Genomic DNA, 22892 nt, shown 5'->3' with positions numbered 1-22892 from the left:
TGTCTCCCAAATCCACCCCTGCCTTTCCCCAACATGGCTCTATCTGCATGTCATCCAACTTCCCCCCCACTCCTTCAGTTCACCAGTCACCTCTGGCCTGTGCTCCACCACTTCCCTCTCCACTGGCTATCTTCTCTCTCCACTCTCAGTCCTGATGCAGGGTTTTGACCTGAAATGTGGACAATTCCTTTCCCCTTACAAATGTTGCTTGACCACTGAGTTCCTCCACAGATTGTTTATTGATCATTATAATTGGTTCTGTTCCCTATGAGGCATATTACATAGAGTTTTGATAGGGGTAATATTTCTGCGAGGATGCATTATTGGCCAAACCAATGCCAAAAAAATCAAGAAATTGCGAAATCAGATTGCACTGGATTCCAAGTTAATTTTTCATAAACGTCTGCAATAGTTTCAACAAACATCGTGTTGGAAGCCCATGTTATTCACAAAGCTGGCTGAGGCACCAGACTGAATAAATCAGAATGGTGAGCTTCCACTGAGAGCCTCAGTTTTGTATCATATCCAAAGCAATCAACAATGTAGCACCTACTCCACTTGGTCCTAAAGTGGCCTTCTAGATGAAAATGCAACTGCTCTGCATTCAATGTGAATGCTAGACTCAATCAAGGGTTCAGCATTTAAGCAGCATGAGAATACAAAAGGTTGAGGTACACAGAAATCTGGGGATACTAATGCATGAAACACAAAGGGTCAGCATCCAGGTACAGCAATTACAGGCTGTCCCTGGATAACGGACACCCAACTTATCAACACTTACACACATGAATGAGCTCCCATGATATAATTAAATTCAAAAGCCAGATGTATGTACACATATTTGTTCCTACAAATGGCAAAACTAGTTTCCTCTTTCTCTCTACTGTTGGTAGTTGTTTTTTTTTACTCCATCTTGTGTGCTGTTGATGCCATTCATTACAATACCATGGAGGTATGTTTACCATATCCAGTGATTTTTGTGTATTTTCTGACTTATGGACAAAATCAACTTATGGATGTCTGTAAAAATGGAACCTGTATGTTACCAGGGATGGCCTGTAATCAGAAAGGCTAATGGGATGTTGGCCTTATTGCAGGGTGTTTTGCTGCAACTTCACTGGCACTGGTGAGACCGCACCTGGAATACTACATACAGTTTTGGTCTCTATATTTAAGGAAGGATAACACTTATATTGGAGACAATAAAAGAGACTTCACTAGGTTGAATCCTGTTCAAAAGGGTTGATGTATGAAGAGAGGGTGGCCCCAAACTAATTGGATTTAGAAGAATAAGAGGAACTCTTACTACAAGATAAACAGGATGGATGCTGAGATGTTTACTCCAGTGATGCAGTGCATGAACGATTGACAATATTATTGTGCCAGGGTGACAAGTTGGATGATTAGCGATTTAGCAGGGATGTAGCCAGTGGAGGAGGAGGCAGGACTCCCCAACAAATAAGCACTATGAGATGAGACAAACTGGAGAAAGGTCCTGGATCTCAATGAGGCCTGAATCTACCATCAGAAAGTTTCTCTGGGGTTAAGAGAAAAGGGTAAAGCTGCAGAGTCAGCTGAATAAGTGTTCTCAGCAAAGTTCACAAGTACTTTACCCATATTGATAGAGGGAATGGGTTGGGTGAAATGCTTTGAGAAGGTGGTTTCTGATGGAGGAAAAGAGTCCCAGTTAGCTTTGTGCTCCATGATGTCCTGGAACACTGAGCATTTTTGCAGAGGGACACAATACACAAGAACATAAACAGAAGGAGGAGGAGACCATTCAGTCCACAGTGCCTACTCTGCCATTCAATAAGGCCATGCCTGATCTTTAACCTCAGCACCATATTCCTATATTAACCCTCATATCCCTCAATTCCCTTAATACCTAAAAATCCATCAGTGTAGCGGTTAGCGCGACGCTATTACGGCGCCAGCGATCGGGGTTCGATTCCCGTCGCTGTCTGTAAGGAGTTTGTATGTTCTCCCGTGTCTGCGTGGGTTTCCTCCCACATTCCAAAGACGTACGGGTAGGTTAATTTGGGTTTAAAATGGGCGGCGTGGACTCGTTGGGCCGGAAGGGCCTGTTACCACGCTGTAAATAAAATTTTAAAAATTTAATATACCTAGCAATTAAACCACATGGGCAGAGAATTCCAATGATTACTACCCTCTCTGTGAGAAAATTTCTTCTCTGTCTTCAATGGCCAACCACTTATTTTGAGACCATGATCCTTGATTCTAGACACCCCAGCATGGGGAAAACATAATCGCCACATTTACCCTGTCAAGTCTCTTAAGAATTTATTTATATTTTAATGAGATCGCATCTCATTCTTTTAAAAGCAAAGACGATAGGCTTAGTCTGCTTAATCTATCCTACTAAACCCACTACGTCAAGAATTAATCTGGTGAATCTTCATGTTTTCATGTCACTCCCTCAACTCGATGAGGCCAGACCTATATACAATATTCCACGTGTGGTCTTATGGTGCCCTTATGCAACTGGAACAAGATGTCTCTACTTTTGTGCTCAAATCCTGTTGCTATGAAGGCCAACAATGGCCTTTCTTGATGCTTGCTGATACTGCATGTTACGCTTCAATAATTGAAAATTTAAAAAAAACTGCAAATGCTGGAAATCGGAAATAAGAACAGAAAATGCTGGAAACACTGTAGGTGAGGCAGCATCTGTGGAAAGAAAGAGAGTTAATACTGTTGACTTGCGTGCAAGGATACTTAACCCCCCGAACACTAACACTTCTCAAACCCTCACCATTTAAAAATTACCTCACCTTTTTCTACATGCCTTTGCCTATCCTTCTGAAGCTTCTCTGGGTCCTCATCAGAACTCACACTGCCATCCAGTTTTGTATCCTCAGCAAATTTAGATATGTTAACTTGATCACCTCTTCCAAATCATTAATGCAAATGGTGAACAGCTGAGGCCCCAACATGGATTCCTGCAGCACCCTACTGGTTACTGCCTCCCAACACAAAAATGGTCCATTTGTTCCCACTCATTTTTTTCTGTCAACCAGTCCACACCAGTATATTATCCTCAATTCCATTTACTCTAATTTTGTTTAACATCTTGTGTGGCACTTTCCTGAAGTACTTCTGAAGATCCAAATATACCACCCCACTGAATTTCTTCTTACCTATTTTACTTGTTCCAAATTCAATTAGTTGTAAAAGTTTCAAACACAATTTCCCTTTCATAACTTCATTATTATTTTCACAATTGTCCCATTACAACTTATGATAGATTCCAGCATCTATTACAAGTTAAGGAGCCAGTCATTTAAAACTGAGATATGTAGACATGTTATCTCATAGAGGGTGGCGCATCTCTGAAATGCTCTGCCCCAGCGGATGGTGGAAGCTGGATCATTGCAAGTACTTAAAAGTGGAGATGGATAAATATTTGATAGATCATAAAGGGAAATGAAGAAATGGCACAGAAGAGTTGAGGCCAGCACAGATCAGCCATGATCATATTAAATGATGGGGCAGGCTTTAAGGGTCTGATGGCCTGTTCCTGTTTCTGAATTTTTTTTTGTTCTTGGTAGAAAAAATACATTTGAAAATATTTTTCAAAAGCTCCCTATCAATACAAAAAAATCCATCCATCTTATCTTGCGTGCTAATAGGCAGGAACAATTTGGCATGTGTTTGATTCTATTCAATCTATTGAAAAGTTGGGAGAAACAATTGGGGATACCACCCAAGGAATGACGATTATAAGTGCAAATTATAATATAGGCAGAATACATATGCTTTAACTAATAATGAATTACTTCCCAAAATAACTGACTGGTGAATTTTGCATGGTTACAATGAAATATTTCCTTACAGAGAAGATAACTAACACGTTGAAAACATTGCCTGGACAACTGAATAACAAGAGAAATGGCTGGATGCTACAATGGATTGCTTTTCTAATAAAGTGACATGATACAGTCATAGGGTCTTTGTCACCTTATTCTGGACAGGGGATTTTTTTTCTTGTCAGTCAAATGATGAACAAAACAAGTAAAATAAAACATGTAAAAACTTACATCCAACATACATATAAATAATTAATAAATCAAAGTATAATGTACCAACCATCGCTGACGCTGCTAGGCACATATGGTAAGCATAAGAAAAGAATAAATAAATTATTACAATATATTACAGTAAAACCAATCGAAATATCAAGACATCATGAAATATTATGATTAAATACTTGCTTTTGTTCAATTATCAATTACAACTCATCACAGAAGATTATAAGTGCCTGTCTGCAAAGAAAGAATTAGCCAGAGTATTTTTGACATATTTGGCTTATGAAACAGTATAAATATGCATGGCTTCAAAGGGAAGTTTGACAATAAGTACCTCCTAAAACAAGCTAGATTTTGCAGGTTCCGTTGTTATTTGGCAGTGTAAAGTCCAACAATTTAAACACACTACATGCAAAATCACCCATGAACACTGTTCCTATAAAGAATTTGAAGCTTGTGACCCCATCCCAGCCACATAAAAGAAACATTCATTGAACACCTTAAAGTATTTCAAATATGTTTGAAAATGTTTCCAAACCATGAATACTTTGACTTTTAAAAAATCTAGCAAATAGAAAAACAATTATAGATTTGTGACTGGAGAAACAGCAAAGAGATTGAAATAACTTTATAAAAAGCCACAACAGATCAGAAACAGAAACACGGCTTGGATTAATGAGCTTTCAATGTAGAGGCAGAACTTGTTTTAAAGGAAAGAGACCTATCATACTTGAAGTAAAGATTATAATATTTTTGCTCATTACCTAAATGTTAACATACAGAGAAACAGAAATAAAGTGGTGCAGAAACTGAGGATCTTCATTGTAACATAGCTAAACTTAAAAATTCTTCACTGGAATCTAATTTGATTCAAGCAAATAATTTTATATTCTAGTCACAAAACTTGCCTGCACTTTAAGCTTTTCTCACGGGTCCTACTTGTATTAAAAAAAAGTGTACTTTAGATGATATTTTCTCCCATGAATGGCAGTGGACACAAAACATAGTTTGGCTGGCGCCACCGTAGGGAGGTTATGTCTCTGAAGTTTCCCCACTAATATCCAATTATCTATTTAGCTCAGTAGTTGAGCTTCTGTCATGAATCAAACAGAAGGACTCATTTTGGTGTCTATCACACTGCATTTCAGCATAACACCAGGGTACAATGGATTCTGAAAATCAGGAGACATCAATTTGCTGGGCAAGTTCTGGATGAAAGTTCAAAAGTAGGCAGGGAAATTGTAGCATCCAGCATATTTAACAGTCAAACAATAATATGACCCAAGGCACTTGTTATGTGATTGGTCAATGGGAGAGAACCAAAAGATGTAATGATTTATTGAAATGGATCATGAACTTACTGGAAATTAAATAACTGGATGCTACAATGAGCCAAAAATCTAAGTTTAATCTGTGGCTTTAAAGGTCAAAGTTTTTTCACAACATTTTATACAATATGTAAGATACTGAAAATAGATGATCCACGTAGCCAACAGAGTATACCAATAGTTAAATTCAAATTTTAGGAAGTTGCTAAAATGCACTTTATTGAAATGTAAAATTACAGAAATACCTGCCATCAATAGAATGGGTAGTAGCAGAAGCGAGCTGCATCAGGGCAGCATATATAGAGAAGAAAGGGGAGTTTATTTGAACAAGCATTTGCAGATCTCTTAAAGGAACAGTGTTCATTGTACATTCTTGCCCATTCCCACCCCCCCCAACCACCTTGCCTTCTCCCCTCTCCACCATGTACACTGTCATGAGTTGCTAATCGTTTTTTAAGGTTTGATTAAAAACAAGAACATAAATGAGGAAATGAAGGAGCAGGAATCATTAACTAGCACTTGTTTTTCTGTTGCTCTAAGAAACAATGTTTGAAAAGTTATGACAGTTAAGGAAGAGTCATTATCCCAGGTAATTTCTGTGTTTTCAGTGGAGTTTCAGTAGCTTTCACACTGATAGGTTATACTTCATATGCCATATTAGCATAGCATGGAAAATGTACACAAAATGCTACTGTAGGGTAAGAGTTACATTCAATCCAGGATTCTGCTGAACTCCTCCCAGTGTGGGACAAGTTGCTGAGCAAACATTATCAGTTTATCACAAGAATTATTAAACAAAATCTGTGCAGAGTATTAGGGTAGCATGGTGTGGATTTAGGATTGGTTCTCAGATAGAAAAAGTAGGACTAAATTGGTCATTTTCAGGTTGGGAAGCTAAGACCAATGGGGTGCCATGGTCTATTTGCTCAAAGTTTAGATCAATAATTTGGACAAAGAGAGCAAGTGCAAGATATTCAAGTCTGCAGATGTTACGAAGCTAAATGGCAGAGTGGATTATGAGACAGATGCAGAGGGACTTCAATGGATATAGATGGATTAAGTGAAAGGCCAAAAGCAGACAATATATATATGGAAAAATGTAAAGTCATTCACTTTGGATGAGAAAATAGAAAGGCAGGTTATCTTTCAAAAGGTGAAAGACTGAAAGGCATTGGTGTTGAGAAGGACTTGGGAGACTTTGCACACAAATCACATTAATGTGCAGACTCAGTAAGCAATTAGGAAGCCACTGGTTTGTTGGCCTTTACTGCAAGAGAATTTAAGTACAGCAGTAGAGACCTCCAATTATATAATGCCCTGATGAGACCACATGTAGGATAATGTGTACAGGCCAGGTCTTCCTACCTAAGGAAGGACATATTTGTGACTAAGAGAATGTAGTGAAGGTTCAGCATATTAATTTCTTGGATGATGAATTTGTAGCATGTTTTGACATAAAGGAGGCTACGTCTGTTATCTCGAGTTTGGAAGAATCAGAGATGATCTCACTAAAATGTACCAAGTTCTTCGGGCTTGACGGGGTATATGTGAAATCAATTTTCCCCCTGGCCAGGGTCCAGAACCATGGATCCCAGCCTCAAAGTAAGATAGATGACTATTCAGGACAGAAATTAGATAATATTTCTTCAGCCTGAGAATGTTGAATCTTTGGAATTTACTACCCAATACCCCTGTGAAAGCATAGTCGCTAAGTATAATCAAAGCAGAGACTGATAGATATTTTAAAATATTAAGGAAATTGAGAAATATAAAGTTAATGTGGGGAAGTGGCACTGAAGTAAAAGAGCAAACATGATCTTATTGAATGTCCAAACATGATTAAGATATCCAGTGGTCTACTCCTGATTTTAATGCTTATGAAGACAGGGAAAAGTAAATCAGATGAGATATTCCAAGGCCATTCTTAGGCACCTCCATAACCATGCACACTGATGTCAAATGTTCCCCCTTTAAGGTATGTCATGGAATACAAAACATAATAACCTTTTGATTTATTTTTGAAAAAGTATTTCCAGTTGAATATAACTGGTCTTTTATGATTTGTTAATCATAAATGCAAATTTAGAAACTTATAGTGATGTCCTTTTTGTTGGAGAAAAGTCCAATATGACGAGGCAAAGTGCGTACTTTAACTGACTGTGTGTCTTAAAGTAATGAAGTATGTCTTGACTGTAGAGACTGAAACAATTCAAAAGGCAGCAAGGTAGCTCATTTCATTCAAAAAAAAGCAAAAGACCCAGAAATTCTGTGAAATAATTCACTTTGAGGGGACCTGCAACAATTTTGTGCAAGGACTTTTCGGAGAGATTTTAATGGCTATTTTTAAGAGCGATTTTTACTTTAACACAAGTCACAGACCTGCAGGATCACAAGAAAGAACTGCACGTCACTTCATGTGTTACTTCATCATGAGAAATGTGGATTTCAAGGTACAATTTCCCATTGTTGGCAATCGCAGAATCTATCTGGGATGGCTTTGGGGCAGATTTCCCTTAGAATTGGGTAGGTGATGGAAGCAGCTACCACCAATGGCAACTAATGCAAATCTAATTATTAATTTTAAAATCTAATACTCAGTTTTTTCTTAACTGCAGGGAACAGACCAATATATAGTTAAGTGACTTATCAGCTGAATATTGGAACAGGTTCAAGAGGTCAATTTGCATAATCCTGTTACTTAATTATTTCTAAATTCCATAGATCTCTGAAGGGACTTTGTGCTGCCAGAAGCAGCAAACCAGTTAAGAACTGAAGTGCTTGCTCTCCTGCTCATTTCCCCAGAAAACAAAGGACACACGTCACATTGAAGACAATGGGATAATTAATGGGATGATCAAGACCTCCTTTAATTTTCCAACTTCTCATTGGAAAATTACGTAGGAACAAGGTTCTAACATATTTTGGAGCAGGTCTTCATCCTTGAATGAAAACCATTCCCAAATTCCAGATTCGCACCAGTTCTTAAGTGCACATGCAGCAAATGTCATACAACAAATTTAACTGTGTTGCATGCCAATTAATGACACTGCCACTCGAGGCATAAGTGGAAAACTGCAAGATAATTTCCCAAGGTCCGTTCTGTGTGTGTGGAGTGGGCAAGTGATCAATTTTTTTCTTGACATTTTGCAACCCAAGTAAATTTCTAGCCTAATATATTTAAGCTGATCTTGCATGAAAATTAGTATTAAAAGCAATATGATAATTTTATTTGAATTTTTATCTTAATTATCTTTATATCCTTGGGCTACAACTATAATTTAGACTAACTGAGACAGTTACCTTTCTCATGCCGTAGTTATCGATCAATGAGCTATGGATCAGAAATTAACTTCAAGGGCTGTGCACCTTTTGGTTAAATCTATTTTCAAACTACAGAGAACAGAGGGCTTTGCACACAACAGAATACTCATTAAATTTATCAGAGCTGACACTACTGATACTGAAAAGAACACAAGTAGAAAGGGGCTTTTTAAAATGTACCCTGCATAACCACAAGAATATCTCTTCGGTCAAGTCTAACACTGCTTCCCGAAACTACAACAGTTCTGCACCCCAAAGTGTATTCTACATTTTGTAATCAGGTACAAAAATGTTATAAATTCAGAACATGGTTTCATTCCCACCTCCCCCACCCCTATTTTTACACTTTAACATAACAGCTTCATTTTGTTTTTATCATGCAGTGTGTACTTCTTCTACACCACTGTTCATTATACTGTGGTGATTCTTCTTTAAGTAGACATCTAAATTGATTTCTGATAACTTTTCAAGTAATTATGAAATGTGTACTCCCTGTACTCTTCACATTTTAGAACACAGTATAGTGAATAATTCACTTAAAAGTTTTGCTTCCAGATTTGAATTTCAGCATGCAAAATCATATTCTTAATGACTAAAAAAAAGCTGCAAATTATTCACCTGCATTTCATCCAGTTTGGATTGAATGTCTGGCGGAAAGTCCCCCCCAACTGAGATGAAAGGATCAAATGGCTCAGCGCCAAAAATATCTCTTTCTGCAAATGATAATAAAGAATATTTTAGTCTTTGCAAAATGCCAAATCATAATCACCATAACGGTTACATTTACTGAAGTTGCAGACATACTTTTGAACAGTAATTATTTTGGGATCAACTGCCAATACTAACTTATGAAAATAATTTACTTGCAAGTTGCACAAATAAATAACTATTTGAAGCCTACTTTGACTCTAGCATGAAAAATAACGTAGTTAGACATTCAACTTCATTAATCCAGAAAGAAACTTAACATGTTTTATTACATGAAAAATCCAATTTATGTTCCCTATAACAACTTAAAATAACATATTTTGTAGGAAACATATTCATCATGGAAAAAACATACAAGCTAACAATGAGTAATGTAATATTTAAAAATAATCAAAAATTACAAATATCAGGCTGATTTTAAAGTAGTATTTTTACAACTTACTCATCTCAGATGATCTAACAGGTAAAGGAGGGAGCTCTGTACCATTACTGGATGGCATTGGTAAAAGAGGCGATGCCGGTGAAAATGGAACCATATCAAATAGGTCTGTACTTGGAGACTGAGGAACCATGACTCTCTAAAATGCAAGAAAATCAAGAAATTAGGAGTACAATTATTAGCACTACAGATAATTTTATCATGTAAAAATGCAACTAAATTTCAATATTTTAACATTCAAAGAAATCATGCAGTAAGCCTTTGCCAGCAGCACTACAACAACACTCCAATAGAAACTCAAAACACCTTCTTGATGGATGAAATGAAATGCACAGAAGAAATGTGTGGAGCAAAGTTAAAAAGCTACAAATTTCCAAAAATTATTTTCAATCTGTCTTTCAGGAATATTCTGTAGAAAACTAACTAAAGCTTCTATTTGTGAATACGCATCCAATTTACACTTCCTTCTTTCTAATGCGAAATTAATTCATTACCCTTTACCCCCTGAAGTAGTGAATCCAGTAGGATTATGGTTAAGTAAGGGTACCAAGGGAGATAGAACTGTAGCGAATACACAGAGGCCTAAATCAGCTACAGTCAGCTATCTGAATGACAACATGGATTCAAGGAATTGAGTGGCTTATTCTTTATGAAGAAAGAACTATGAAAGGATAGGAATCATTTGCAAGGAACTGTTTGTGAATAATATTTAAAACTTTAAACAAATATTTAATGTTTTTCCAGAAGTAATTCTTAACAAGAAAATAGCTGCTGTAGTTTAATTCACTCAGGGAAAATTAAACCTTTCAGAAATGAAGTTTGCACTCTGTATGGTTTCAAATTACTTTAATGCTGGGAAATATTTTTAATTATACAACTTTGATTGTACACGTCTCTGGAATGAATTTTCCTTTTTGAGAAATTGCAATGTAGACCACACTCAAGCTTTAAGAGGGTGTTATCTAGAATGCATGGGTACTGTGTTTTAACTCTTACGAAGTGTGTTTGAACACCAAATAAATATGTAATTGAATACAATATTAAAAAAAACATGTTTTGTTTTTAAAAATGAATCAAAGATTTGTGTTCAAATTATTTACTCTTCACCTCTCTGCTTGATATAGTGATTCAGGCATCAAATGGCTCAGAACCTTTGGAAACTTAGACAGTCACTTGTTAAGAAGGTATACAATTGCCTTTCCTATTCACTTAGTCCCATATGTCCTGTTTTTGTTTTGCAGTGTCATTCAACTTTTACTCTCATTTAAAAAAAACTTCTACAATTTTAAAAGCATGTAGGTCTATTTAATGGCAACTGTCATTAAATGATTTGTGGCAGTAAATTATGACTTGATATTCATAAATAAGCATGCTCAAGATTTTTTGCCTTGAGCTTTGAACAATATGAATGTCTAAGCCACATATATATATATATATATATATATATATATATATATATATATATATATATATATATATATATAATGTGATTAAAATAAAATTATTTCACTAACTGGTAATGTGTTAAAATTTAAAAAGTTATTCATGATAGGTAAAATAATTTAAAGGATACACCAAGTCGTCTCACATTATTTCATGAAATTCACAACTCAAGTTTAGAACAAGTATAAATTAAAATAATAGCCTAGCAACAGTAGATAAATAAAACAAAAATATTTATGTGCTTATATGTACCTAAATTTTTGCATGTGAACACATGGCTGTAAACACTTGTGCAAGTCGACTGTCCCTGTTGTGTTATTTATAGTGAAAGATAAAGGGCCCAAACTTGTCAATGGTGAACCATCCAAACTCACCACTGATACAGATATCAACTATGGACACTTCATTTGCAGATATTTACTTGCTGCTTAGTGCCTTTCCACTGCAAAAGGACGAGACCTTGCTTTTTGTGCTTAATGCATTTACATAGGTGGGTCAGAACAACCCCATGAACAAACTGACCTAAAGAAAACTTACCGCCATAAGACATGGCTCTGGCCTTTGTGAGTTGTTAAAGCTACCAATAACTTTAAAAGTCTTCTGAGTGCCACTGATATTCAAAAACTTTCAAAAACATAAAAAACTGAAGAATTAAAGTATTTGAACATTTTTTTAAAAATCAAGATAAACTAAATCTCTTACAAACACAATAAATAATTAAGAATATTAAAGAAAACTTGATTAAATAAAACATAAACTATACACACTCTTGTCCCAAGCAGCTGTTCTTCTTATTTCAAATAAATGGACTCCCACTGTCTGCGATGGCCTAACCTGGTGCAAGTTCAGCAGGTAAATTGCCCTGTGGAATAGACCACTGGAACACAGCTGGAAAATTACCAGCAGAGCTTACCCATTAAGTTCACAACTTTCTGTTACTAAATCAGTACAGGATTCCTCATATTTTCCAACAATTGCTGGGAACTGCAAAATTATCTTAAAGGTCAAGTTGAGTAAGCAAGTGCAGTCTGTGGACACCATCCCGTTGAAACATATTCTCATGAGTTTACAGCAACTTGAGGCTTATTTTAGTGATAATTAAGACCAATGTCAGCTATTTGGATAAGAAGCAGCTTTGTGTCTTGCACTCAAGCCCAGTGTGTGGGAGTTTGACTGGAGAAAATAAAACAGCTGTTTGTCTTGCGATTGAATCCAAAAAAGAAAGGCAATACACCAACATTCTTCAAAAGATTTTGAATATTGCACATAAACATATTAAGGTACAATCTTGCTAACACTTCATCATAATATAAGTTTTCTGATTGGTTTATTAAAAAAATATATTTCCTTGTCATTTTAATCATCTAGTTACAGGCAGCAACAAATGGAAGAGTGCAATTTAGCAATCTATTGATCAGATTGTGACACAGAAAGTGCCTCCTGTCATCGGGTTTAATTTCTGTGCATTGATGGGCATATAAGGACAGCCATGTCTTATGGCGGTAAGTTTTCTTTAGGTCAGTTTGTTCATGGGGTTGTTCTGACCAACCTATGTAAATGCATGCCAGACTTTTAGATTACTCAACAATGTATTTGTAAGCACTTACACTTCAATGGCAATATCAAAATAAAACCACAGCACACTCAAAGTCTCAAAATCAGAAACTCAAAAGCTCTGCATTTCTTCTCCATGCCATAACACATTTCATAAAACATGCAAAGCAACTTTAATGTGTTGTTTATTTTGATTGGCAGAAAACATGCATGTTAAAGTTACACGAGGTCGTGGAATACTCAATCCATTGACTGTTTGTTGCAAACTGCTTTTGGGTGAAGGTGGTGTTAGTAGACCCTCTGTTAAGCTGGAGCCAGAAGGGCTTGTTGGGCTAAGTGTAAAAGAGGCTATTTCAGGAAATAACACTTTCTCCATGTTATGGGACCAGAAGAGAGTTGATGGGCTCTGACACAACTGCAGCTGGTTCCTGGAACCGATGTGCAACAGCTAAGAAGAAAATGACAGAAAAAGAAAGAATTGTTGATTGCAAGAGAGTAACACTTCTTTTCACTGTAAAATTTTCATCCTCTATTACAGTCTTGTGCTCCAGTCTTGTGCATTAGATTATTTATGGCACAAAAAGGGCATAACTAACGTAAGAAATGCATTGGTATTTCAAAAAAATGTAACCATTTCTGAAATGTGTACACTTGATCCATAAATTTACATTCATTCTTTAAGACAAATCATGGCAAACAATGGATTTAAAATAATGGATGTCAAGTTTCAGATGGAAAATATTAGATCCGGTAAAAAAAAAATCAAGGGCTTATTCCTTCTTAATATCACTTTTGGAAAGGATGGCATTGTTTACAGATTTAGATATATTACCAACAACTACTAATTTGTCAGCTGTGCAAGTTTGTAATGCAGTAGAATGATCAATTATGTTTTACAGTTGCAAGTAACAAATAAACTGTCAGCACTTTCAAGCATTGGCTTAGGTAATTATTGTCTTTTAAATGTTAGTTGGAACATAGCAACATGGAAAATGTTGTCATTAATTGCTACATTGGATCGTTTATATAATCATTTAATAATCCAAAATTTGACAAGGTCAGCCAGACTATTTGAAAGGCAGTCTGTTAGCTTCTGAGACAACATTTGCACCATGAGATTTAAAACAGTAATAAATCCATTGGTGACAGAAGTAGGGAGATCCAACAGCATCCAACAAGTAGGGAAATAACAGAGTTAATTCCCTATTTCAGTATCTTCATGGCACTTCAGGCAGATCACACATTTGCTGTACAATCCCTGATCTGAATTTCTGTCTTTATGACTTTCAAACATACTAATCAGCTTAATATTTTCATGGTGTCTCGTGCTGCTGTCAAATATCCCAACCTTTTCCTTCTGATTTTCAGGAGGAATAAATATTTACTGGTGGGGTAAAATCTCCCCCAATAATTTCATTGACTCCTCTGGTCTCTGCCTTTGAAAATAAATTGTGCAAATTCAATACAAAGTAGGAAACGGAATAGCTCTAAAATCGCAACAGCAGACACCACACTTTATTCAGACTAGATTGCAAGCCATAGTCATACATAAGATTTTTTTGTACTGTCTTGAGCAATTTGATCATCAGTTTTTGAAGAAGTTACCCGCTGTGAATCAAGTTTGCTAAGTTCACTCTATTTCATTTTTAAATGTCTTACCTCCATCAATCTCACACATCAACAATTCAAATATAGATTTATTTGTAATTAAACTTTCAGCTACCCACATTCCTTAAATTTAAAACACAACTATTTTTCCCCCTATTCTTTCCTCTTAATGTAATGACTGTGCTTTAGGAAATGAAGTTTAAAAAGAAAGAAGAAAACAATACAACAGATATTTCACCAAGTTCAAACAGGGCATTCTAGTGATGGCATCCAGGGAAGTGTTGGGGGGTTGGTGGGGGGGGGGGGTCGATGAAAAATATGAGGCTTGTCAAAATAATGTCTGCATATTGATCACATATATTAATTTAAAGATGCTTTTATGAGACAGTTTTTAAAAATCTATATACACAACATTCCTCCAGAGAGTTCAGCTACGATTCAAGCATTCATTTTCCTCTCTTAGATTGCACCAAAACTAATTGTTCATTTTGTCAAACTTGATCTTGACCCTATCAGAGGCATTCCCTTCCTTCTGTCTACCTGTCCTCTCTGCATCTTAAAACAAGTACCCTCTTTTCTCACTTTGAGTTCTGATGAAAGGTAATTAATCTGAAAAGTTAACTCTGTTTTTCTTCAGCAGCCTGACCTGCTGAGTATTTTCAGCATTTTGTTTCTATTTCTAATTTCTGGCATCTGCAGTTCTTTTTCAGTATATATTCTAATTGTCTGGACCTTGAAAACTAAAGATTAAAACAACAAAATAAGACAAAACAACTGACAAAAATGTATTTCCTGAGAGACAATTTGAAAAGGAAATCTAATCAATTATGTTTTAATATAGAATAAGCCTTTATTCCTTGCTTTATCTTTTTTTTTCAGCTGCAACTATGTATTGTGATATTCTGATATGGATTTTGGCACTACTGAGAGTTGCTTCAGAATAAGCTCTAACTACAGCATCAGTATAATTTTCAGGGTGATTTCCTGGCACTAGCAGTTTTGAACCAACCAGGCAGTATATTAAATGCTCATTCATGTTTTTGTGCCTTTAAGAGAAACAAATTGCGTTAATTAACTGTTTTGCTGCTTTTCAATCACCACAGTAATTTCGTTCAGGCTTTTGGTTGTGATTTACCATGCTAAACTCCCAAGGTTAAGATTGAAAAGGTGAGATACTTTGCAGTGTGGAGAAACAAAGGGAAGGTGGGTACACATCAAGAACATCAAAAGGGGCCAAATGAGAGTAAAGAAAGGAAGCCAGGCAGCACAAGAGGAAGCGGGTGCCGAATACGTTAGTAGTTCACTGGAGTCACTGAATGTCACATATTGTTGTCATTACTGCCTGAACAGAAACTGGCAAGCAGTGGGTTAGATGTTACACTTTAAAACAGAGATAGACGTGAAATTGCTATGATGGCAACTTCATTTCCACATAATTAATTGCTGTTAAATGGCCTATCCAGTGCTGAAATTTTAACTTTGCATGAAACTTAATTTTTACAAAATATAATTGCTGAAATTAAAAAATATATCAATCTTTTCTGTCTCTCTTATTTTTCTTAATCTATATTTTCTTCCTTTTCTTTATTTTGTTTTCTGTACAGGATTTAAATCTGATTTATATTTCCTTGTCTTGGTTCATCTTATTACAACATATTTCCTTAAACACAGAAGATGACCATTTGGCCATCAAGTCTATGCCAGCCCTCAGAGCGCACCCATCAGACCCATTCCTCTACTCATCTCTCTGTACTTTATTCCCTCTCTCAGACTAATCAACTCACTCCTGATTCTCCTGCCACCCACCTTCAGAAGAGGCAATTAACAGTTGCCAGTTAACCTCCCAGCACACCTTTGATAATATGGGAAGAAACTGGAGCACTCGGGGGAAACCCACGTGGTCATAGGGAGAATAAGCAAACTCCACCATCAACATTTGGTTAGGATCAAACCTGGGCCACTGGAGCTGTGAGGCAGCAGCATAACAAACTGCGTCACCATGTCACCCAGACAGGTTCTGTTTGTACCATTGAGGATCCATCAAATTCATTGTTTTGTTACCTGCTCACCTGTCACAGATCTCTTGTAGAGAGTGCCATGCCATTTCAGATGCCTGTTGAAGGCAATTCTCTACTCAAAAGCTTACAAAACTCTGACAGCATGGCAAAGGGTGAGTGTGTGGGGGCTAATAACATTTCTGATATAATGCCTTTGATGTAATTGATTTCCTTTTGCCAACTGAGTTAATTGCAAAAAAATATTGTAGCACAAAATAAAAATCTTTCTTACTTGAGTGTTTGATGTACATTCTTCTAAAAATTTAAAAGAAACTGCATTAAGGCAATTTAAAACGGGAAGGGCACACATCATTTGAATCCACAAATAATTGACAAGAGAAACAAAGGACTGCAGATGCTGGAATATCTAGATGAAAAACATTATGATGCTGGAGGAACTCAGCAGGCCAGGCAGCATCCATGGAGAAAAGCAGGCAGTTGATGTTTTGGGTCAGGGCCCTTCTTCAAGACTAATTGACAGGAAGTCTGTAATGGATATCACCAAACCCATTTATTCATTTGAAAGTACTGAGTAGCTCACAGGTAAGTAAAAAAAATCACAAGATCTTCAGTAAGACATTTTCCTGTAAAGTATCCTAATTATAACTATAATGAATGTTGCATTTCACAGGATTTCCATTTCTTGCCCCAAGCCAAAAACAGCTCAGAGGAAGAGACTGGGTCCAATCAGGGGAATGAATCCAATCTCTTCCTTGCTTGTGAGACACGGTGCTACACTTTCTATTAACTTAGGAGCTAGAAGGGGAAACACAGTACTAATTTTTTGATGGGTGATAACTGCAAAGTGCTATTTTACGGAAAATAATGAATCTTTAAGAATTAATTATTTGATAGTCATGCATATACATACGTGTTAACCTAAGAAGATAGCGAAACCTAACTAAACAAAAAAAATGTCAAAAAGACCTGACAACTCAGTACAGGCTTGGAAACAGGCCTATAGCCTATACTTGAGAGTACAGGAGGTGATCATCACTTAAGCTGAAATTATGCCCATCATTCCACTACTCACCACAGTAAGATCCTGAAGAATTTTCGCTTATTTCTTGATTAGAAGCTGCAGACATCTATGAATAGTTACTGAATTTGACAAGTTGATTTAAAATGATATAATTCATGATATGAAGGCATTCCTCGTCTGTACTCCCAATTCAAGAATGTGTAGCTGAACGCAGCGTGTTATTGAAAGGAAAACTCAGAGACGTGGAGGCTGAACCGGAGCACACTTTACTGAGACAAGCAAAACGCGCGCGGGTGCAAAAGTACCTGAGAGCCTCTCCGGCGGACGTATGTAAGGTTCCTGCCAGAAGGCCCGCCTTGCAGTTAGTCTACGACGCACTCCCATGCATTCACCCGCGGCTGCCGATGGCTGTTCGAGTTCCGTGAGTACGGGCCGCTACACCACCCCCACCAGAAACGTCCATTGGGGGCGTGGGACCCCCAGTCTGTGTGTCCCTCTTGGGTGGCCTGCCCCGCCGGCGCAGTGAGGGTACCTTCACCGGCTGCTCAATGTCCAAATGCGCTGGTTTGAGGCGGTCCACTGTGAAAGTCTCCTCGCGGCCACCCACCTCCACGACACACGTAGGTCCATTGTGCCAGATCACCTTGAAGGGTCCTTCGTACGGCCTCTGTAGAGGTGACTTGTGCATGCCCGTGAATGAAAATGTACTCACAGTCCTGGAGGTCCTTAGGGATAAAGGACGGTGTAGTGCCATGTCTGGAGGTTGGAACTGGTGCCAGGGTCCCTACCTTGTCCCGCAGCCTCGTCAGCACTTCTGCCGGCGTCCCTGCTGGACCTTGGGCCTCTGGCACATACTCGTCCGGGACTGCCGAGGAGGTGCCCAGGTCCTACATGGGGGCCGTGCGGATGCCCAGTAAAACCCAGGGGAGCTCATCTGTCCAGTTGGGCCATCTGAGGCGCGCCATCAGGGCTGACTTGAGGTGCCTGTGGAACCGCTCAACCAAACCGTTGGACTGTGGGTGGTACGCCATGGTGTGATGTAACCGGGTGCCCAGGAGCTGCGTCAGTGCTGTCCACAAACTTGATGTGAACTGTGCCCCTCTGTCTGAGGTGATGTCCGCTGGGAGTCCGAACCTGGCGATCCAGTTTGCGATGAGCGTGCTGGCGCAGGATTCGGCTGACGTGTCCGCTAGCAGCACGGCCTCCGGCCATCTGGTGAACATGTCAACCATGGTAAAGATGTACCTGGCGCCCCGGGAGACAGGCAGGGGGCCGACTATGCCCACGTGGATGTGCTGAAACCTCCCGAGCATCGGCTGGAACTGCTGGAGAGGGGCCTTCACATGCCACTGACCTTTGGCAGTCTGGCAGTGTACGCAGGTCCTGGCCCAGTGTCCGACTTGCTTGCGCAAACTGTGCCAAACGAATTTGTCCGCCAATTTGATAGACGCCCAGATGGACGGGTGGGCCAGGCCATGTAGCGTGTCAAACACCCATCGCCTCCATGTTGCTGGTACCACAGGCCGAGGTCTGCCAGTAGACGTGTCACACAGGAGCCGAACCGCTATCGGGCCGACGGAGACATCCTCCAACTGGAGTCCTGAAATGGCAGTGCGGTAGGCCGGGATCTCAGTGTCCGCCTGTTGCGCCTGCGCCGTGTAGTCGATCCCTGGGGCTGAGGTGGTCACTGAGTGGATGTGGGGGCGGGACAGCGTGTCGGCGACCACGTTGTTCTTCCCTGCGATGTGGCGGACATCTACGGTGAACTCCAAAATAAAGGAGAGGTACCTCTGCTGCCGAGCCAACCATGGGTCCAATACCTTTGCAAGGGCGAAGGTGAGGGGCTTGTGGTCTGTATGCACGGTGAAATCCCTTCCTTCGAGGAGATACCGGAAGTGCCGGATAGCTAGGTACAGCGCTAGCAACTCCGTTGAAAGCGCTGTACTTCACCTCCGGTGGTCGCAGGTGTCAGCTGAAAAAGGCGAGCAGTCGCCACTGGCCCTTGACAAGTTGCTCCAGGACTCCGCCGACTGCCGTGTCGGAAGCGTCGACTGTGAGCGCCATGGGTACATCAACTCTCAGGTGTACTAGGAGGGCCGCCTTCGCCGATGCCTCTTTGGCCTGTTCGAAAGCTTCCGTGGACTCCGCGTCCCATGCCATCTCTTTGGCCTTGCCGGCCGTCAGGCTGAACAAGGGTCTCACGATGTGCGCCGCCGCCGGCACGATCCAATGGTAGAAATTTACCATCCCCACAAACTCTTGCAGGCCCTTGACCGTGCTGGGTTTGGGAAACTGGCGGACAGCCCGGACCTTGTCCGGTAGAGGGGTGGCTCCGTGCTGGTTGACCCTGTGGCCCAGGAAGTTGATCTCCGCCAGCCCGAACTGGCACTTTGCCGGGTTGATTGCCAGTCCGTGGTCGCTCAAGCGCTGGCAGAGTTGGCGCAAATGTGCCACGTGCTCTTTGCGTGACTTGCTGGCCACCAGGATATCGTCTAGGTAGATGAAGACGAAATCCAGGCCTCGCCCCTCTGAGTTCATAAGCCTCTGGAAAGTCTGGGCGGCGTTCTCGAGGCCGAAAGGCATCCTTAGGAATTCGAACAGCCCGAAGGGGGTGATGAGGGTTGTCTTGGGCACATCGTCGGGGTGCACGGGGATCTGATGGTACCCCCGGACCAGATCGATTTTTGAAAAGATGGTCACCCCGTGGAGGTTCGCCGTGAAATCCTGGATGTAGGGCACTGGTTATCAGTCGGCGATTGTGGCGTCATTGAGTCTCCTATAGTCTCTGCAGGGCCTCCAACCTCCTGCAGACTTGAGCACCATGTGCAGCGGAGATGCCCAAGGGCTGCCCGAGCGGTGGATAATTCCCATCTCCTCCATTTTCCGGAACTCCTCCTTGGCGAGGTGGAGCTTGTTGGGTGGTGGCCTGTGGGCTCGGGCGTGCAGTGGTGGTCTTTGTGTGGGGATGTGGTGCTGCACGCCGTGCTTGGGACCGGTAGTGGAGAACTGTGGGGTGATGATGGAGGGGAAATCCGCCAGCACTCTGGCGAACTCGTCACCCGAGAGTGTGACGGAGTCTAGGTGGAGGGCCGGGAACTGAGCTTCTCCGAGCTGGAAGGTCTGGAAGGTCTCAGTGTAGACCAAACGCCGGCCCTTCAGGTCAGCCAGAAGACGGTTGGCCTGTAGGAAATCCGCTGCTAGTAACGGCTGTGACACCACTGCTACCGTGAAGGTCCAGGTAAAACAGCTGGGCCCGAAATGCAGTGGGATAGTACGCGAGCCGTACGTCCGGATGGTGGTGTCATTCGCAGCGGTGAGGTCGGGGCCTGGGGCCACGTTACGGGTGTCCATGTCTGAGGGGGGACGGACGCTGATTTTGGCCCCGGTGTCCACCAGGAAACGTTGCCCGGAGTGTCGGTCCCAAACGAACAGGAGGCTGCCGCGATGGCCAGCCATCGAAGCCACTAGCAACGGCCAGCTCCGACGTTTCCCGGAAAGGCACACAGTGGACGGCAGCAGCGCGCGTTTTACCCCCATCTCTGATGGTAAAAGCACCATTGATCCGAACCCTCACCCTTGTCCCCCATGGCTCTCAGTGGCTTCAGTTGTGGGGTCTTGGCCTTAGCCTGCGCGGTCATGGTTAGGCAGATGGAAACCGCTCCCCGCTGTTTACTCTGTCACAAAATGTCTGCCCTGGCCGTGAGGCTGCGCGGGTCGCTGAAATCTTCACCTGCGAGGAGGAGGCGAATGTCCTCTGGCAGTTGTTCGAGGAACAACTGCTCAAATAAAAGGCAGGGCTTAGGGCCATCCGTGAGCGCCAGCATGTTATTCATCAGCTCGGATGGCTTGCGGTCGCCCAGGCCGTCCAAGTGCAGAAGCCTCGCAGCTTGTTTGCAGCGGGAGAGTCCAAAAGTGTGGATGAGGAGCGCCTTGATCTTAGCGTACCTGTCCTCCGTTGGTGGATGGTGCAGGAAGTCAATGATCCGGTCCTGGTTGAGCGCGCTGACCACATAGTAGTACTGCGTGGCGTCGGCCGTAATGCCTCTGATACTGAACTGGGCCTCAGCCTGCTCGAACCAAATGTGGGGCTGAGCGGCTCAGAAAGTCAGGAGCTTGAGCGAGACTGCGTTGTGCGAGTCGTTGGAGTCCATGTCGCGGGTTCCAGATGTCGTCTGGAAGCGTCAGGGTCACCAAATGTAGCTGAATGCGGCGCGTTGTTGAAAGGAAAACTCCGTGGAGGTTGAACTGGAGCACACTTTACTGAGACAAGCAAAACGCGCGTGCGTGCAAAAGTACCCCAGAGCCTCTCTGGTGGACATGACATAAGGTTTCTGCCGGAAGGCCTGCCCTGCGGTTAGTCTACGACATGCTCCCACGCGGCCGCCGATGGCGGTTCGAGTTCCATGAGTATGGGCCACTACAAATGCATTATTACACCATTTCTCACAAATCAAGTTGAACTCTTCATCCCATTCTCCCAATTGTGCTAATTCATTGATCATCTCTCCCATTCACCTTCCACACCTCCACTACCACAATATTTTTCCCTAGCTGTCCACACATCTTCACCTGATGCAATTCTAAGGGAACTGAAATTTTACCATTCACTGACATATAAAATTACTTAAAGGTGAAGAACTCATGTTCACACCATGTTAGTTTAATTTTCTGGAACAGTAGCTTCAACAAGCACTGAGATAAAGGCAAAGAAAGTAATCTGCATTAACAAAATGCAGATAAGAGGACCAAAGTCCAAAATATTTCATTTGCAATACGTATCAACTTCTGGCTGTGCAATCATAATCCAACACTAATAACCCATCTAATTTTACTTTATCAGGCCCTTTAATTTTGAAAAAATTGGACCACGCTATGTTACTCTCTATGCCCATTACTGGTTATGCTATGACAAGTATTAGCTATGCTAAACAAAAACTTCTTGGAAGATATTTCTATTTTTTGCAACATACGCTATTTCTAAATATTTTAAATACCTGTGCAGTGAGGACATTGATTTCAACAATTTCTGACAATCACCCTTTCCAGTCTGAGTCAGAATTGTGTGCAGTTTTAATCTCCTTATTCGAAGGAGAGTAAAGGCAGCCCCAGGAGACACAGGAGACTTCAGATACAGCAATCTGGAGCAAAAAACAAACTTTCCTTGAAACTCAACAGGCCAGGCAACATCTGTGGAGGGAAAAAGAATAGTCGATGTTCTGAGTCGAGACCCTGTATCAGGACTCGGGTCCCAAAACAATGACTATCCCTCCGCCTCCGTGGATGCTGCCTGACACATTGAGCTCCTCCAGCAGTTTGTTTTTTTTTGCTAAAGACATGCTCAGATCTTGCACAGTGCCAATCCACTAGTATGAAAGGTGGAATCAGTGGGCTGTTCTAGAAGGACAG

The 22892-nt window shown here is 40.7% G+C and overlaps 1 protein-coding gene across 2 annotated transcripts in view; it reads right to left on the bottom strand.

Moving 5' to 3' along the window:
• The window catches only part of LOC127576532 (PTB domain-containing engulfment adapter protein 1-like), a 273626-nt gene that overhangs the window by 5578 nt on the left and 245156 nt on the right, over positions 1-22892 (bottom strand). Inside the window, exons 10-12 of one of the 2 annotated variants that reach the window (XM_052027036.1) lie at positions 13063-13287; positions 9846-9981; positions 9314-9408 (exon numbers count right to left, since the gene is read on the bottom strand). In XM_052027036.1, the coding sequence (XP_051882996.1) occupies positions 9314-9408; positions 9846-9981; positions 13063-13287 (456 nt within the window). The remainder of the gene's footprint in view (positions 1-9313; positions 9409-9845; positions 9982-13062; positions 13288-22892) is intronic. The other variant, XM_052027044.1, reaches the window with a different exon arrangement.

Source organism: Pristis pectinata, chromosome 1 (genome assembly GCF_009764475.1).
Source record: "Pristis pectinata isolate sPriPec2 chromosome 1, sPriPec2.1.pri, whole genome shotgun sequence".
Classification (NCBI taxonomy): domain Eukaryota; kingdom Metazoa; phylum Chordata; class Chondrichthyes; order Rhinopristiformes; family Pristidae; genus Pristis; species Pristis pectinata.
This window is presented reverse-complemented; position numbering and strand designations above follow the sequence as displayed.